The following is a 19155-nucleotide window of genomic DNA, read 5'->3' on the forward strand; positions in this document are numbered from 1 at the left end:
TGACAAAGGTGAACGAAGAAATACATAGCAACATAATTGTGGAGATCAAGACCTCATTTGCAACAATAAATAGAAAATTCAGATAAAATAGTAAGAAAACAGAAAACAGACATTATAGACTGTATTAACTATTATGATATAAAGGAATACCTGAGTGTGTAACTTATAAAGAAAGAAGGTTTATTTGGCTCACAGTTCAGCAGACTGTACAAGAAGGGTGTAACAGCATCTGCTTCCGGTGAGGGTCTCAGGAAACTTACAATCATGGTGGAAGACAAAGAGTAACTTTGGCACCTGTAATCCCAGTTACTCAGGAGGCTGAGGCAGGAGAATCGCTTGAACCCAGGAGGCAGAGGTTGCAGTGAGCTGAGATTGTGCCATTACACTCCAGCCTTGGTGAGTGAGACTCACCCCCACCAAAAAAAAAAGAAAAAATAATTGAACTAAATTTTCATCAAAAAAGATACCCAAATGGGAAAAACCATTTGAAAAGAAAAGCAAAATTAATGATTTGTAGAGAAACGCATAAAAATAAAAATGAGGCCAGGCGTAGTGGCTCACGCATGTAATCCCAGCACCTTGGCAGGTCAAGGTAGATGGATCACCTGAGGTCAGGAGTTCAAGACTAGCCTGGCCAACATGGTGAAACCCCCATCTCTACTAAAAATATAAAAATTAGCCTGGCATGGTGGCAGGCACCTGTAACCTCAGCTACTCAGGAGGTGGAGGCAGGAGAATTGATGGAACCCGGGAGGCAGAGGTTGCAGTGAGCCATCACACCATTGCCTGGGTGACAACAGCAGGCCTGGATGACAACAGCAATGCTCCCTCTCAAAAAATAAAAAATAATAAATAAATAAAATCTCATTACAATGGCCACTACAGTATATGTTTGAAAATATACATGTTTTTTAAAACACCAAATCTGTTGATGATGCAATGAAAATAAAGCCTATATTGATTGTTGGTAGAAAATAAGGAAGCAGCCATTATTTTAAAATGTTATAAATGCTTCTTAAATAATTAAAAATGGAATTATCAAATACAGCAATCCCACTCTTATCAATCTATATCCAAAATATCCAACACAGGACCTGGGACATATTTGAACATCCATGTTTATTGTACCTGTATTCACAAAAGCCAAAAGGCAGAAGCAACCCAGGTGTCTCTTAATTTATAAACACATCAAAAATGTAACATATACATTCAATGAAATATTATCACAGAAATCAAAGATTATCAAATATTATAATTAAATCAATTATCAAAGAAATCTTGTCACATTTTAAGATAAACTTTGAAAATATTATGTCACTTGAAATAAGCTAGAAACAAAATGATGAATACAATTCCACTTATATGAGATATCTTAAGTAGTCACAATCATAAAAACAGAAAGTGGAAGGGTGTTTGTCATGGGCTGGGGAGAGGGTAAAATGGGTTCTTGTTACTTAAATGGATATTGGGTGTTAGTTTCACAACATGTAAAATTTCTAGAAGTCTTTTGCGTAACAGTGTGAATGTATTTAACATCCCTGAAACATACAGCTTCTTTTTGAGACAGGGTCCACTCTGTCACCCAAGCTAAAGTGCAGTGGCACAATTTTGTCTCATTTCAGCCTCAAACTCCTAGGCTCAAGTAATCCTCCCTAAATCTCCCAAATAGCTAGGTCCACAGGTACACAACACTATGCCTGGATATTTTTTAAAAATTTTGTGGCCGGGCGCGGTGGCTCAAGCCTGTAATCCCAGCACTTTGGGAGGCTGAGACGGGCGGATCACGAGGTCAGGAGATCGAGACCATCCTGGCTAACAAGGTGAAACCCCGTCTCTACTAAAAAATACAAAAAACTAGCCGGGCGTGGTGGCGGGCGCCTGTAGTCCCAGCTACTCGGGAGGCTGAGGCAGGAGAATGGCATGAACCCGGGAGGCGGAGCTTGCAGTGAGCTGAGATCGGGCCACTGCACTCCAGCCTGGGCGACAGAGCGAGACTCCGTCTCAAAAAAAAAAAAAAAAAAAAAAAAAAAAAAAATTTTTGTAGAGAGGAAATCTCCGTATGTTGTCCAGGCTAGTCTCAAACTTTGGGGCTCAAATGATAGTCCTGTGTCGGCCTCCCAAAATCCAGGGATTACAGATGTGAGCCCCCACCATGTCTGGAATGCGCACTTAAATAGATGTAAGATGCTTAATTTTATGTTATCTGTTTTGTTTGTTTTTTCTTATTTATTTGGTTTTTTTGGGACAGAATCTCGCTCTCTCACCCAGGCTAGAGTGCGGTGGCATGATCTCAGCTCACTGCAACCTCTGCCTACTGGGTTTAATGACTCTCCTGCCTCAGTCTCCTGTGTAGCTCAAATTACAGGCATATGCCACCATGTCTGGCTAATTTTGTATTTTTAGTAGAGACAGGGTTTCACCACGTTGGCCAGGCTGGTCTGGAGCTCCTGACCTCAAGTGATCTGCCTGCCTCGGCCTCCCAAAGTGCTGGGATGACAGGAGTGAGCCACCGTGACCAGCCTGTTATGTGTTTTTACAACAATTAATTTTTCTAAAGGAAAAACACAAAAAAATACAGAATTATAAATCTTCTCAAAAATTACCTTCAAATCACAAAAGTGTCTTTCTCACACAAAGAAAATATATATGCAGTGGCTCATGCCTGCAATCCCAGCACTTTGGGAGGCTAAGGTGGGTGGATCACGAGGTCAGGAGATTTGAGACTATCCTGGCTAACATGGTGAAACCCCATCTCTACTAAAAATACAAAAAATCAGCCGGGTGTGGTGGCAGACAACTGTAGTCCCAGCTACTTGGGACGCTGAGGCAGGAGAATCACTTGAACCCAAGAGGCAGAGGTTGCAGTGAGCCGAGATTATGCCACTGCACACCAGCCTGAGTGAAAGAGTGAGACTCCGTCTCAAAAAAAAAAAAAAAAATTTATATATATATATACATATACACACATATATTCATCATTAAACACATGGTGAGAATAAGACATAAAGAAAATATTTTCATGACTACTCAGACAAGATAAAACTGTCACTGAAAATCAGCTAAGAAAGAATATATACGATAAGTCATAACCAATAATGAGGTCATATTTATAGATAAAACACACACATATATAATCTGATCATGATAGATGTATGGCTGACTTATCTCTTAATTAAACCTCACATTGACTTAAAGTATACAAACAGAATTGCAAATTGGTTAAAATTATAAGAAAAACTAAAAAACACAACAAGCTGATGTTAGGAAATATACACTGAAAAATACTAGTAAGAAACTGTGTAATAAGAGACATGTTTACTCATAAAATCTGGTATGCAACATTAATGTGCCATTAAAAAAGAACTGTCTGGATAACTACAATAGTTGACTGTGTACTCAGGGAAGGCAGGTATTTTGAATCACTGGCATGCACTGTATGGCAGTAAAATTTCACAGAATATGCAGTATCATTATAAATAGAATAGTCTAACAAGAAACTTTAAAAAAAAAGCATGTTAAAAATGTGACACATTTTATGTTTTAAATATATGCTATTCTTACACAAAATTGAAACAACTGTAATCCAACTTTAGAAGCAAAGAATATCATTACACCGCTAAATTAAAACTTACATTTTGCAAAACAGGGTTAGAGCCTCTGATATGTAAAACAAATATTTAGAAATAAATTATGTTGGGCTGGGCACAATGGCTCATGCCTGTAATCCCAGCATTTTGGGAGGCTGAGGCAGGTGGATCACAAGGTCAGGAGTTCGAGACCAGCCTGGCCAATATGGTGAAACCCCGTTTCTACTAAAAATACAAAAAACTAGCTAGGTGTGGTGGCACATGCCTGTAGTCCCACCTATTCAGGAGGCTGAGGCAGGAGAATAGCCTGAACCTGGGAGGTGGAGGTTGCAGTGAGCCTAGATCATGCCACTGCACTCTAGCCTGGGTGACACACTGAGATAAAGAAAAGAAAAGAAAAGAAAAAGAAAAGGAGAAGAAAAGGAAAGGAAGAAAGAAAAGAAAGAAGGAAATTATGTTATCATTTAGATACATGCTGAAGAAAGTGGGTGAAAATCCTTTAAATCCTTTTTACCTGCAGCAAACTTAAATTTATAAGTAACCATTTTAGTAATATGGAGTGCCTACCAATTATCTAATTTACTTCAGGTATAAACATGTAAACTCTAGCATATTGTCCTAAATGTCTGAATCTAAAATGACAGACAAGTTTGAAATAGAAAATAGAAAGTAAAAATGTATGGAAAGAGTAACATCAGTGACATACAAAAATAGAAGGTGCTCTATTTGATTAACCTCGCCACAACAAAAAAATTACTCAGTCATCCCTGACAAAAAATGCCTTCAGGAGAGAGCCAGGCATCATGGCTCACATCTGTAATGACAGCTACATGGTACACTGAGGTTGGAGAATTGCTGCAGGACTGGATTTCAAGACCAGCCGAGATAATAAACAAGATCCTATCTCCAAAGTAAGTGCCTTTAAGAGAGCTTTGAGATGCAGGGAGGGAGTTGTGAAACACTGCTAAAGCCCAAAATTGAGGTGTGTTTTTTCAGAGGACAGGCACTTATTCATGTGGGAAACTACAGGACCCTTGGTTTTGGCTACAGATCAAGAAATGGCTCACCCAACTTGGTCCAACAGAGAATTCTGAAGTTAACTCTATAACCATCCCAAACTCCTCCTGGTTACAGTCTAGGAAAGGTCCTGCCCTTCCAGAGACCTGGAGGAAGACACCCATTTGCAGTCTTGCAGACAGGACTACAGACCTTGGTTTTTACTGTGGTCCCTGAAGCAGTCCAAAGACTCAGTTCCAGCTCTCTGAGCCACAGATCATGATCAGTTTTTCCTAAATAGAAACCCACACAGTGAAATGAAGAAATCCTCTCTGGTACTCAGTGAAAGCAATACCCATTCACATACTGATATAAGGGCCATTATACATGGAGCCAACTGCAGAAATCTGCCTTAGTGTCTGCCCTACAAATCAAAGTCTTAACGAATATATACAATCTGTCCAAAAACAAAATGGGAATTACAAGTACCCAAGCCCTTGTGACAAGCCATCTAAAGGTGGACTCTAGTGCAGACCCAGCAGCTTTGTGACAAAACTACAACCCCTCTTCACTACAAACCTAGAGGGCATCCCATCACCCTAGGGACGCAACAGAAAAAGATCTTTACCTCCTGAAACCTGTTTATAAAAGCTAAGGAGTTGTTTGCTCCTTCAAATTCACAGATGCCAATATAAAACCATATTGTGCCCATTGTCAATGTTTCTATTTTAACGTAGCACCGAAAGTGTGTGGCACAAGAATTAGTCAAAAACATTTTTAAAAAGCCATTGGAATTAAAGAGAAATAAGTAAAAAGTTGCTGTTTGTGGATCATATGATCTTATATATTAAAAAAACACAAACAGTACATTAAAATTTGTCTAAACAGCCAGGTGCAGTAGCTCACACCTGTAATCCCAGCATTTTGGGAGGCTGACAGGGGCAAATCACAAGGTCAGGAGTTCAAGACCAGCCTGGCCAACGTAGTGAAATCCTGTCTTACTAAAAATGCAAAAAAAAAAAAAAAAAAATGTAGCTGGGCATGGTGCCGGGCACCTGTAGTCCCAACTACTTGGGAGGCTGAGGCAAGAAAATCACTTGAATCTAGGATGCAGAGGTTGTGGTGAGCTGAGATTATGCCATTGCACTCCAGCCTAGGCAACACAGTGAGACTGTGTCTCAAAAAAAGAAAAAAAAGAAAAATTTGTCTAAACTAATAAACACAGTCAGTAACTTAACAAAATATAAAATTAACATACAAGTTATGGTTCCATACACTTAAAACAAACTATCTGATACAACAGAGGAAGAAAATAATCTTATGAACAATAGCATTAAAATATATTTCTGAGAACAAATATAATGAAGGTAAAAAATCTTTACAATGAAATACATAAGATATCAATGAAAAAAATTAGAGAAGACAAAAATAAATTTTAAAATATTTAATGTCGGCCGGGCGCAGTGGCTCATGCCTGTAATCCCAGCACTTTGGGAGGCCGAGGTGGACAGATCACAAGGTCAGGAGTCTGGGACCAGCCTGAATAGCATGGTGAAACTCCATCTCTACTAAAAATACAAAAAATTAGCTATGTTTGGTGGCACAAGCCTGTAGTACCAGCTACTCAGAAGGCTGAAGCAGGAGAGAATCACTTGAACACAGGAAGTGGAGGTTGCAGTGAGCCAAGATTGTACCACTGCACTCCAGCCTGGTGACAGAGTGAGATTCTGTCTCAAAAAAAAAAAAAAAAAAAAAAAAAAATTTCATGTCTAGGATTGAAAGAATAAATATTGTTAAAATGCCATATTATCTAAAGTAATCTATACATTTAATAAACTATGATAATTCCAGTGGCTTCTCTTCACAGTAGAAAATACAATTCTAAAATTTACAAGAAATTGTAATAAACTTCAAATACCCAAAGCATTCTTGAGAAAAAAGAACAAAGCAGAGGGACATCATAATTTATAATTTCAAACTATATTTTAAGACTATAGTAATACAAACGGGATGGAATATGCAAAAATATTAACAAGAAACGCTTAATGGAACAGAAATCACTACTCTCACATATTTCAGACAGGATTCAAAAAGAGAACTAAAAAATAATTTAACAAAGAATTTTTCAAAATTATACAGACATTTGTGTGTCCCCCCAAAAAATAAAAAAGCAGTCAGATTGTACAGTCTTTTATATGCTATGACAAGAACTTTGGCTTTCACTGTATGCTTGAAGGAAGATCCCCCAAGAAAAAGTAAAATTCTTAGAGAATTTAAAAGCATAAGACAGAAAATGCTCCCATGTGAGAAAAAATCTTAAGAAAACATTCAGGCCTCCCAGAAACTAGATGCTTCCCAAATCACACTGTAAGGACTGGCATATATGCTTTTTTTTTTTTTTAACCTTTGAACCTCTCATCTGTTTTTTTTCACTCTCACCTACCTGGGGGTTCATCCACCATCTCATGTCTCTTCATATTCCAGGGCTCTTTTTCTTGCTCCAGACAGGTGACTGGGTCTTGCTTAGAGACAGCAATACCTGCTTTATTAAAAACAAATAACATGAATCTTGCCTATATTCTCTAATTACTAACCTAGTACTGTGCTCAGTAAAAAGGATGTGACAGAATATTCTAGAAAATCCAAAGGGAGGCCGAGACGGGCAGATCACCTGAGGTCAGAAGTTTGAGACCAACCTGTCCAACATGGTGAAACCCCCATCTTTACTAAAAATACAAAATTAGCTGGGCATGGTGGCGGGTACCTGTAGTCCCAGCTACTCCAGAGGCTCAGAGGGAGAATTGCTTGCACCCGGGAGGCGGAGGTGGCAGGTAGTAGCGCCACTGCACTCCAGTCTAGGCAACAAGAGAAAAATTCTGTTTCAAAAACAAAAAAGTGTTTTGGCCAGGCATAGTGGCTCACACTGTAATCCCAGCAATTTGGAAGGGCAAGGCGGGTGGATCCCCTGAGGTCAGGAGTTTGAAACCAGCCTGGCCAACATGGTGAAACACCATACCTACTAAAAATACAAAAATTTGCTGGGCACAGAGGTGCACACCTGTAATCCTAGCTACTTGGGAGGCTGAGGCAGGAGAATCGCTTGAACCCAGGGTGGAGGCTGCAGTGAGCCAAGATCACATCATTGCACTCTAGCCTGGGCGACAGGGTGAGATTCCATCTCAAAAAAAAAAAAATAAATAAATAAACAAATAAAATTAATCTGAAAATACTAACTAAAGAGAAACATCTCTAACTATTTAGAAAATATTTTAAATTTGTAGGTTTTTAATTTTACTACCTGAATCCAAAATTGGTGATGGCAAATAGATTTTAAGATATGGGTAATGATAGTTTATGCCACTAAATTTCTGGAATTACCACTAATCTAGAGTGAAGGATACACATCAGCTCAGGAATGTGGAAAGTTTAGATCAAGATGAAACATGTTGAAGAAATTCTTTTCCACACAGATAAATCATCAAGATTTTCTTGAAAACTGGGATCAGAAACTCACTTATGCAAAGCATAAATTATCAAAAAAATTCTACAAAATAGAGACATAAAACCTTTAGGGTATATTAAAAATTGTGTATTAAAGTTATCCTCACCCAAGAAGACCAAGTTTTTGTAGTTCTCTAACATCACATTCATATATAAATTCTGCTGAGCAGGGTTCAGGCATTCCCACTCCTCCAGAGAGAATTCTATGGCCACATCCCTAAATGTCAATGTCTCCTGAAAAACATACACACACAGACACACATGTATTTACCAAGGGGCCATGGGCAGAATTTATTATTTGAATTGAGGTGAAATGAGAGAGTAAAGAGAACTGATTCTGACTTACAAGAATAACTGAAATTATCCAATAATTTTTAACATAGAAATATTTTCTAATGTATTCTCTTACTCTGAGGGCAGAGAATGGCGTAAGATTCACAACACCAGTGCATATATGATACTTCTCTGGATGATAACGTATATAATTAAGGACACAAACACAAACATATACATCATTGAGTGCTATACTTACATCATAATGAGTTGTGTATATTTTTCAGACAAGAAAAAACAAGTTCAGTTAGAAGGTACCTCTCAAATTTTAATGTGTACAATAGACTGGAGATCCTGTTGTGAAGATTTTTTTTTATATATATATTTTTCAGAAGGTCTGGAATAAAGTCTGAGTTTTTAAAATTCTAACAAGGTCACTAGTAATGCTAATGTTTTTAACCGAGGAAGACTATTTTGTCAAACATTAGGCAAGTGAAAGAGACTGTGTTTTTCCCAAATTTTCTGGCTTGTAAACAAAGATAAGAGTCTTCATTTTCCAAATACAGATACATGCAAAAAAAACAACAAACAAACAAACAAAAAAGCCTAAGGAAAAAACCCAGATTAATTGTGATGGTTTATGCACATTAGCTGTATAAAGATACTTAATAATAAAGAAAAAAATAATTAACTCTACAGTGAAAAAAAAGTCAGATAGCTCTTTAATTATTAATATCAACTACACTAGAACAAATTTTTATGATGTGCTGATGCACACAGAAGAACATAGCATCACTGCTGAGATATTGCTCCTCAAAAAGTCAATTATAGACTGAATTTAACCTAAAAAAAATCAGTTTTATGCAAAGGTCAAGATCTCTCTCGCATACCATAATTTTAATAATGATTTTAAGTAGTCTTTCTTTAGCACTCTAGAGACCAGGTATCTCTTAATGCTTTTTTCAGAACTTCCTGGGTTTAGATGAAACCACAACGTATATGTTCTCCATCTTTATTAAGGACCTCAGCTTTCCCCCAATAGGAATCTTGAGTATCCACATCTTCCCATGTTCAACAGTCACAAAAGGAACACTTTCAATATGGCAGATCAAAAATTCATGGTAGGAATTCTGCATTGCATATAAAAGGCCATGATGTAGAGAAGGCTCTGGTACACGAGAAACTTTTTTTTTTTTTTTGAGACAGAGTTTTGCTCTCATTGCCCAGGCTGAAGTGCAATGGTGCCATCTCGGCTCACCGCAACCTCTGCCTCCCAGGTTCAAGTGATTCTCCTGCCTCAGCCTCCTAGTAGCTAGGATTACAGGCACGTGACACCACGCCCAGCTCATTTTGTATTTTTAGTAGAGATGGGGTTTATCCATCTTGGTCAGGCTGGTCTTGAACTCCCAACCTCAGGTGATCCACTTGTCTCGGACTCCCAAAATCCTGGGATTACAGGCATGAGCCACCATGCCTGGCCAGAAACAAATATTTTTTAGAGACCCTTGACTATCACAAGAATTTTTTAAAGTACCTCAAACAAACTCATTGGGGAGGAAAAACACAAGTAGAGAAGGTTTATAAGTACTAAACACATGGCACTCCAGGAGGCAGAGTGGACACAGCTATTGATCTGAGACATGTGTAGCTGAAAGAAGCCATTATTCCTCTTTCTCCTCCTTCTCTGGAAATCCTTTTCAGATAAAATTCTCTGGACAAGTAACACCTGCATCTTGAGGAAATTCCCTTAAAGGCATCAGCACCACCTCCACACACAGACACTAGCCTCACAACCACAGACAGAAGGACCAAGACCAAAAAGTCCACGCATTTCTCTCCTTTATAACAGAAGAGATTCAGGAAAAAATGAGTTGCTCCATGGAAATAAAAATATATGTTCCTCTTTTCCTGTCCACAGCTGCCCTCCCCTGCCACAGACACCAGCAAATTCTGCTACAGTAATGGAACCTCCGCCTCCCAGGTTCAAGAGATTCTCCTGCCTCAGCCTCCTGAGTAGCTGGGACTATAGGCACATGCCACCAAACCCAGCTAATTTTTGTATTTTTACAAGATCAGAAAGGAAAGAAGGCCTAGGGGAAGAAGGAGGCTCCAGCCCCTGCTGTTATGAACAAGCAGGAGGCCAAGAGAGTGGTTAATTTCCTGTTTGGGAAAAGGCCTAAGAATTGTGGCACTCGGCAGGACATCCAGCCCAAAAGGGGCCTCACCCAAAATGGCCCTGCTATATGAGGTTGCAGCAGCAGAGAGCCATCCTCTATAAGTGGCTGAAAGTGTTCTTCTGCAATTAACCAGTTCACCCAGGCCCTGGACCACCAAACAGCTACTCAGCTGCTTAAGCTGGCCTACAAGTACAGACCAGAGACAAAGCAAGAGGAGAAGCAGAGGCTGTTGGCCCAGGCTGAGAAGAAAGCTGCTAGCAAAGGGGACATCCCCATTAAGATCACCTGTCCTACAAGCAGGAGTTAACACTATCACCACCTTGGTGGAGAAAAAGAAAGCTCAGCTGGTGGTGACTGCACATGACGTGGATCCCATCGAGCTAGTTGTCTTCTTGCCTGCCCTGTGTCGTAAAATGGGAGTCTCTTACTGCATTATCAAGGGGAAGGTAAGACTGGGACGTCTAGTCCACAGGAAGACCTGCACCACTGTCATCTTCACACAGGTTAACTGAGAAGACAAAGGTGCTTTGGCTAAGCTGGTGGAAGCTATCAGGACCAATTACAATGACAGATAGGATGAGATCTGCCATCACTGGGGAGAGAAGGTTCTGGGTCTCAAGTCGGTGGCTCAGATTGCCACACCCAAAAAGGCAAAGTCTAAAGAACTTGCCTCTAAACTGGGTTAAATGTACACTGTTGAGTTTTCTACACATAAAAATAATTAAAATAATACAAACTTTCCTTCAAAAAAAAAAAAAAGAAAGAAAAACTTTACAACTACTGAATCTTCTGTCTTTGTATTTACATGTGTTGTGTGTGTGATATGAAAGAACTCTGATTAATTGGTTTAAAAATAATAAGAGCTTAAATCAAATATTTTGTCAGAAAAGTAAAAAGTGTAACACCTTTTAGTTCATGTGACAAGTAATCTTTTGGATATAAAAACAGTTTTAAAGATCATTGGGAAAACAAAAATGTCTTCAAAATATAAACATTTGATCTAAATTATATGTCACATATTAGATTTACCAAATACTTAAAGGTCATAAATTGGTTCTTTGACTTTTAAAAATTGTTCAATTTACTTATCTTGAAGCCAGTAGATTCTAAATAAGGCCTTGGGACATATGGAATTAGCCATGCCCCCTAAATATACAAAGGCTATAAAGAAAAGAGATTTCATATAAGAAAAGATGTTGTATAGTAAATTATTAACCTAAAATAAAATGACTGGTTATTTAAAAAGAGGAATGTTTAGGACAAATCAGAAAGCCCAAGCATATTGCAGATGGTCTGTATAAGTTATGAAATAATTCACTAAAAGAAACTTATGCAAGAAATGTTATACAATTTAAAGGTCATTAGGCCTCTTAAAGACTTCTCAAAATGCCACTATGACTGTTCACTGTACAGCCTGTCTGCTTTATAGCTAGGTAAGGCCTGGGACACATCAAGTTAGCCACACCCCCTAACTATTAATACACTGGAGTCAGACCTTATATACACTTGTGTCTGTGTCCTAGATTCCACGCCTAGTATGTAATTAAAATCCCTTACTTACCAAGGGTTTCATCAAAAGTAAAAGTTACTAAGAGTTAACACTGTAACATGTAACTTTGACTACTGAAAAACAGTTTTACATGCAAGGAATTCAGAGAAAGTGAAATGTGTTTTTGATAAAAGGTTGTAAGACACGGAAATGTGGATTTTTTTTTGGCCTAGATTAAAAGGTTAGAGGAATGTTTTTAATTAGATAGAATACAACTGAAGGTTTAAACAAACTGTGGAAGATTTGCTAAAATTTAATTGCAAAATCAATTCTGTGTGTGAACATACTGACTAAAGTTAAATGGATATTATTCAGTTTTTCTAGAAATTGAACATTGAGATAAAAATGACAGGTTTCTCTTAAAGCACTGATCTACTCTTTAACAACAAGGACTTTGTGAAGAGTTATACAAGGTTTATGAGAATATTAACTTATAGTCAAACATTAAAATTAGATTTGTCTATAAAGATTCATTAAGAGGCTGTGCATGGTGGCTCATGCCTGTAATCTCAGCACTTTGGGAGGACAAGGTGGGCTGATCACAAGGTCAGGAGTTCAAGACCAGCCTGGCCAACAAGGTGAAACCAGTCTCTACTAAAGATACAAAAAAATTAGCCGGGTGTTGTGGTGTACGCCTGTAACCCAGCTACTCAAGAGGCTGACGCAGGAGAATCGCTTGAACCCAGGAGGCAGAGGTTCCAGTGAGCTGAGATCATGCCATAGCACTCCAGCCTGGGCAACAGGGTGAGACTCTGTCTCAAAAAAAAAAAAAAATTAAAAAACATTCATTAAGAATTGGGTTTGATATAAATAATACACAAATATAATGGTAAAAATTTGGCTCATTTAGCATAAAAATCACACAGAAAAGACTGTCAAATGTGAAATCATGTTTGACTATTTTTAGACTATGTTTGTGTAAATATGTTATTGGTATGTGTTTCAAAATTAAGGAAAACTCCTGTAATTCTAATATGACTAATATAACTAATATGATAATATAACTATCCTCAGTCTGAGTCAAAATACATTATTTTATGTCTCTTCTAAGAACATGCTGACTTCATGGTAAAACATCATTAATAATCACAATCATTACATAAAATTATTGTATGACATAGAGCTAACCAAATTTCCTTGTCAATCATGGGTTTTCTTTTTGTTTGTTTTTCACTGTGACTGCCCTAAGACTTTGTCATCCAGACAATTATCTTGTGTTGATACTCTTCAAAAGATGATTTATAGTTAACTTTGACAGATGTTCTATTTTTTTTTTTCTTTCGAGATGGAGTCTTGCTCTGTTGCCCAGGCTAGAGTGCAATGAAGCAATCTCAGCTTACTGCAACCTCTGCCTCCCAGGTTTGAGTAATTCTCTTGCCTCAGCCTCCCAACTAGGCTGGGATTACAGGCGTCCACCCCACGTCCAGCTATTTTTATATATATATATTTTTAATAGAGACAGGGTTTCACCATGTTGGTCAGGCTGGTCTTGAACTCCTGACCTCATATAATCCACCTGCCTCGGCCTCCCAAAGTGCTGAGATTACAGGCATGAGCCACTGCGCCTAGCGACAGATGTTCTTAAATGCAAGTGTGTGATAACTTTAGAAACTGTGACATTAGAATAGAGAAAAAACTTTCAGTAGTCATAGAGAACTGGAATGTTCATGATTATCAAACTGAATAGGAATTAACTGAATGGATGGAACTAATAGAAGACTAAAGTAATATTTTCTGACTTCGCATAAAATGTCACTGATCCTTTGTTTTGTTTTTTAGGGTCAAGAAAACTCTGACTAGTTAGGTAAAAATATTATCACCCCTATTCAGCATGAAGTAGTTACAGAACATGGATCTTCATCCTTCTACAACCCTTAGGATTAAGTGCACCCTTGTGAAAAAGAGAGGGGAGATGTCAGAGGAACCAGAGCAAATCCATCTTGAATAGGGGCTGGGTAAAACAGGGCTGAGTCTAAATGGGCTGCATTCCTGGATCGTTAAGCATTCTAAGTAACAGGATAGGATAGAAGCTCAGCACAAGATACAAGTCATAAAGACCTTGTGGATAAAACAGGTTGCAATAAAGAAGTCAAATAAAACCCACCAAAACCAAGATGTGACGAGAGTGACCTCTGATTGCCCTCACTGTTACCACTCCCACAAGTGTCATGACAGCTTACAAATACCATGGAAACATTAGGAAGTTATCCTATATAGTCTAAAATTGGGAGGCATAAATAACCCACCCCTTGTTTAGCATATAATCAAGAAATAACCATAAAAATGTGCAAACAGCAGCCCTTGGGCTGCTCTGCCTATAGAGTAAGCCATTCTTTTATTCCTTTACTTTCTTCTCTTTTTTTTTCCTTTTTTTTTTTTTTTTTTTTTTTTGAGACAGTCTCACTCTGTCACCCAGGCTGGAGTGCAGTGGCACGATCTCAGCTCACTGCAACCTCTGCCTCCTGGGTTCAAGTGATTATTTTGCCTCAGTCTCCTGAGTATCTGGGATTACAGGTGTGCATCACCAAGCCTGGCTAATTTTTACATTTTTACTAGAGATGGGGTTTCACCATGTTGATCAGGCTGGTCTCAAACTTCTGACCTTGAGATTTCTTAATACTTCCTTTTACTTTATGGACTCACTCTGAATTTTTTCTTGAGCAAAATCTAAGAACCCTCTTGTGGGGCTTAGATTGGGACCTCTTTCTGGTAAGAACTCTGCACATTTTCCTCTTTTTCCAATTAAAAGAATCAGCTGAATTTGTCTTCAGTGGACTAAATAAAATTTTTCACAGGCTCCAGAACTTTGAACTATCCTCAGTCTGAGTCAACATACAAGCTTATTTTATGTCCTTTTAAGAACATGCTGACTTCATGGCAAAACATTCTCTGATCTAAAATCTGATTTTTCACTCTTCATTTGCCATTCCCCTCCCACCTTCTCTCTAATCTTGTTTGCTCCTCCCTAGGAAAGGAAGCCCTTGTCAGTCTAAACTTTCCAATACTTAAAATTTTTATAATTGGTACTTCTTCCTGTTGCAATACTCTTTTGGAATTCGATTTTTTTTTTTTTTTTTAACATAAATCTAACTTTGTTTGATATCCAAAGCCTAGAAACTGCCTCAAAACAGTAACAACATCATCAGTAAGACCCTCTCAGTCCACTTTCATCTTAACCCTAACTGCCTTTGCCTGTGGGTCCCCAGCTTTCCAGGGTTGTGTCAGCAGAAAGGCTTCTTCCATGGCTGGGGTGAGCAGACTGGACATCTGCAGGGGAGGCTACCCAGAAAAAAACTAGAATGGCCTTTATTTGTTTGTTTTTTTTGAGATGGAGTCTCGCTCTGTCGCCCAGGCTGGAGAGCAGTTGTGCGATCTCGGTTCACTGCTAGCTCCGCCTCCCAGGTTCACGCCATTCACCTGCCTTAGCCCGGCTGATTTTTTAGTATTTTTAGTAGAGATGGAGTTTCACTGTGTTAGCCAGGATGGTCTCGATTTCCTGACCTCGTGATCCACCCACCTCGGCCTCCCAAAATGCTGGGATTACAGGCGTGAGCCACCACATAGGTGGGTCTTTAATAACCTCCTTTTGCAGCCTCAATATTAGCCTTAGGTCTTAGTCACTGGGCTCAAGCTTTAATTTCCATGTTAGAGTTACTCACTTGGTTTTTGAAATTATGTGTTTGAAAAATCCAGCAAAATTACTCAAACACAGGGAAGGAAATTTTAAGGTACTTACATTTTGTACCTCAATAAGAAAAGCAAAAGTATCTATTCCTTTCAGACAACATATCTATTATTTTATTGTTTTCATTAAAAACCACATAGTAAACAATTAGTCATATGGGAACACTTCTAGGTGATACCAAGTTTCATCTCATAAAATTTAGCATGAAACTTTGAAATCAAGATAACAGGATTTGAATAGAGAGATTCACTGTCACAAATTTACCCCACAAAAAGAGGAACTGATGTTTTCACAAATCTATGTAACTCACCAATTATCTACCACATTATCTCATGGAAATGTATTCATTCTCTACAGCCAAAATAGAATAGAGATTTTCCCCTATTCTTTTCCTTGGTAGCTAGCATTCTAAAAGCTAAGCCTTGGAATTCTGTTTGAATGCACCCAGCCATAAAAAAAAAAAACACACCTGAGAAAACTTGTACAAAACTCACTCTGGGAAAGAAAAAGGTAAATGAGAATTTTTAACAAATGGAATATATAATTAGATATTAATTTTTTTTAAACCCACCTCTTTTATGCACTTTGTAAATATTTTCCTACCTGCCAGGCACAGTGGCTCATGCCTGTAATCCCAGCACTTGAGGAGGCTGAGGCAGGCAGATTATCTGAGGTCAGGAGTTCGAGACCAGCCTGGCCAACATGGTGAAACCCCGTCTCTACTAAAAAAATACAAAAAATTAGCTGGGTGTGGTGGTGTGTGCCTGTAATCTCAGCTACTTAGGAGGATGAGGTAGGAGAATTGCTTGAACCTGGGAGGTGGAGGTTGCAGTGAGCCAAGATCAAGCCACTGCACTCCAGCCTGGGCAGCAAGAGTGAAACTCTGTTTAAAAAAAAAAAAATTTCCTACCTTTCAAGCCCTACTAATATAATGCAATTTACAGCAAAAAAGTGAGGTCAAAATAAGTAAACAAATATTTTGAAAGTGCCAAACCCAGGGAGTGGCAGTGCTGATTAAAAAACAAATGTGTGTCTGACTCATGTTTCAAGTCAGGCCACTCAATCACTTGAGAGATTCTTCCACCCACTCTTGCTCACTTATGTGCTCATGAACCACCCATTCAGGAGACACTGCATTATGTCTCGGAGACTGCTCCAGAGGTATTTTACTTTGCAAATTCTTACACCATCTCACTAGAGTCAAGTTTTTCTTCTGTTTGTTTTGTTTTTTTCTGGTCCTTTGGGATACTATTTTATCTGTCACAAATTTTTCACTTTTTAATACTATTTTTCTTCCACTATATTTATTTCATTATCTTTCTGCCCCCTTAGACAATCCAGGGGGCAGAAATTATTTCTGGGTTTTCCTCTCAGCTCCAGCATCTGATTGGCTGACCAGCAATGTGTCCCCAAGAAAGGAAAGCTGGGTTGGGTGTAGACCATTTTAACGTCTCAAGAGGTTACCTTTTCAAAATAAGAGTACACCAGAAGATTCCTCTCAGCCGCAGGGCATCCACTTGCTCCCTTGAGAGGATACACTCCAGACCTCAGGTCTTCCTATGGAAGAAAATAAACCAGAAGCTGATATTCACTAAGCACTTTAGCTGACATAACCACAGTGGGTATCTTGGTTTATCCCCAGACAGTACTGAAATCCATGACCAGAAAAAAACTAAAAGGTGGCTGAGGACACATCACCCCATAAAGTTTCGAAAGGAAAACCTTGACCCAAAAACATTCTGACAAGATCTCTGTGCCTAGAGAAGACACAAGGAGAAGAGGCACAGAGAGTTTTTACAGTACAGTGTCAGGGGATTATTCTTTGCTTTCTTCTCATGGGAAATATTTACAGATAACAAACCTTTTAAAAAGCGTCATTTAATGCTTTGTCAAAAATTAATTAATTAAAATACGGTATAGAAAAGTACACTAAAAGACAAATAGGCGATAACGTGAATTAGGGAGGAAAAGCTGGCATTTGGAAACACCAGGAGGAACTGGAAATTTAGTATCTTACTGCAAGCCAGTGATGCTGGAGAAATGGGGAATGGCGGTTAGACTTAAGAACCTGCTTGGGACACAGCTGAAAACTGCAGCGGAAAATCAGCTCCCTGTGGACTGTGAAAATAATTAAAAGGCAGGCAATTAGACTGAGGTATCTCTAGTCTCTGGGTTCCTACTAAAAAAAAAATCTAACTGAAGTGCATTTTTTAGTAAATTACTGCATTGAGAGAAACAAAATTCAGCCTTAACCAACTATAAACTGTCAATTAACCTCTGATTACATAATCAGGAAATTTTCACTTTTATTGTACAAATTAAGAAACTATGTAACTCTACCTAACCAATTACTGAATTTGGTTTTCTTCATCACGCTTTTTACAAAAGTCTTTTCAAGCCCCGCCCATGAACCACAAATTACAAACCAAAGCTGGGTGCTTCACAATTTTTGAATCACTCTTTGATTATATTATTTAATGTTTTTGTAGTGACTCTCATATATTTTTAACAGAAGGCAAGAGGAACTGGGAACCCACGGAACAAAGCTCTTCCCATTCATAAACCCGCACCCCAAGTCGGAATTGTCCCCTAAAGACCCTCCCGTGGTCCCTGCACAACCTGGGAAAGACGCGGCGCTGCGGGGGCAGAGCTGCCCAGAGAGGCCTCCAGGCCAGGGCACAATCACTGCACAAGGAAGTGACAGGACGCCCGCGGTACCGACTGTCAGCGCAGCCGCCATCTTATGGCCGGGACTGAGGCCGAGCCGGGCAAGGAGAATTCCGGGCGCAGACTGCGGAGCTGACTGCAGGGAGGCCTGAGTCCCGCCACAGCCACTTCCCACTGGTTACAATCAGCCCTTCCCCTTCTCTCGGGATGTCCGACCCAGCACTCTCACCATTTCTGGGCTTTCAGGGGGTACCGGTGTCTTAGCTGTGGGTCTCCCAATACCTGCAGGTCACAGGGTCACAGAGGCCGGGACTCTAGGAGCAGAGGACACACAGCAATGAAGGTAAGACCTGAAGCTCAGGCTGCAGTGAGAGACAAAGGCCCCGCCACATCCCGGAAGCCGTCCTGTCCGCTCCAGCTGCGTGCCTGATTGGACGGTTCCCAGTCTAGCGTCGCTGATTGGATAACGTTTAAAACCCCACCCTCTCAGGCCCTGAGTGACAGAAGATGCGATCAGATGCTGGGCTTAGTGAAGAAAGAGTGACAGTCTTGGCTGCAGCCTTCTCAAGCAGCGCTTCCTCCTTGAGCTGAGCCCGGCCCACCCCAGATGGTATTTGCATTTAACCTTGTGTGTAAAGTCACATGCATTTATAAAATACTGTATGCCTATTCACAAATGAAAATAATATAATAATTATTTTAAAATTTCGGATTTTATGA

The 19155-nt window shown here is 39.2% G+C and overlaps 1 protein-coding gene across 1 annotated transcript in view; it reads right to left on the reverse strand.

The window, feature by feature from the left end:
- Positions 1-18952, reverse strand: part of LOC103234271 (uncharacterized) — a 28376-nt gene extending 9424 nt beyond the window's left edge. Inside the window, 4 exon segments of the mRNA XM_007995978.3 lie at positions 7027-7122; positions 8192-8318; positions 17233-17325; positions 18665-18952. Coding sequence (XP_007994169.3) covers positions 7027-7122; positions 8192-8318; positions 17233-17325; positions 18665-18667 — 319 coding nt within the window. The 5' untranslated portion in view covers positions 18668-18952.
- Between the last annotated feature and the right edge of the window lie 203 nt (positions 18953-19155).

The sequence above is a fragment of the Chlorocebus sabaeus genome, chromosome 6 (genome assembly GCF_047675955.1).
Source record: "Chlorocebus sabaeus isolate Y175 chromosome 6, mChlSab1.0.hap1, whole genome shotgun sequence".
In the NCBI taxonomy this organism is placed as follows: domain Eukaryota; kingdom Metazoa; phylum Chordata; class Mammalia; order Primates; family Cercopithecidae; genus Chlorocebus; species Chlorocebus sabaeus.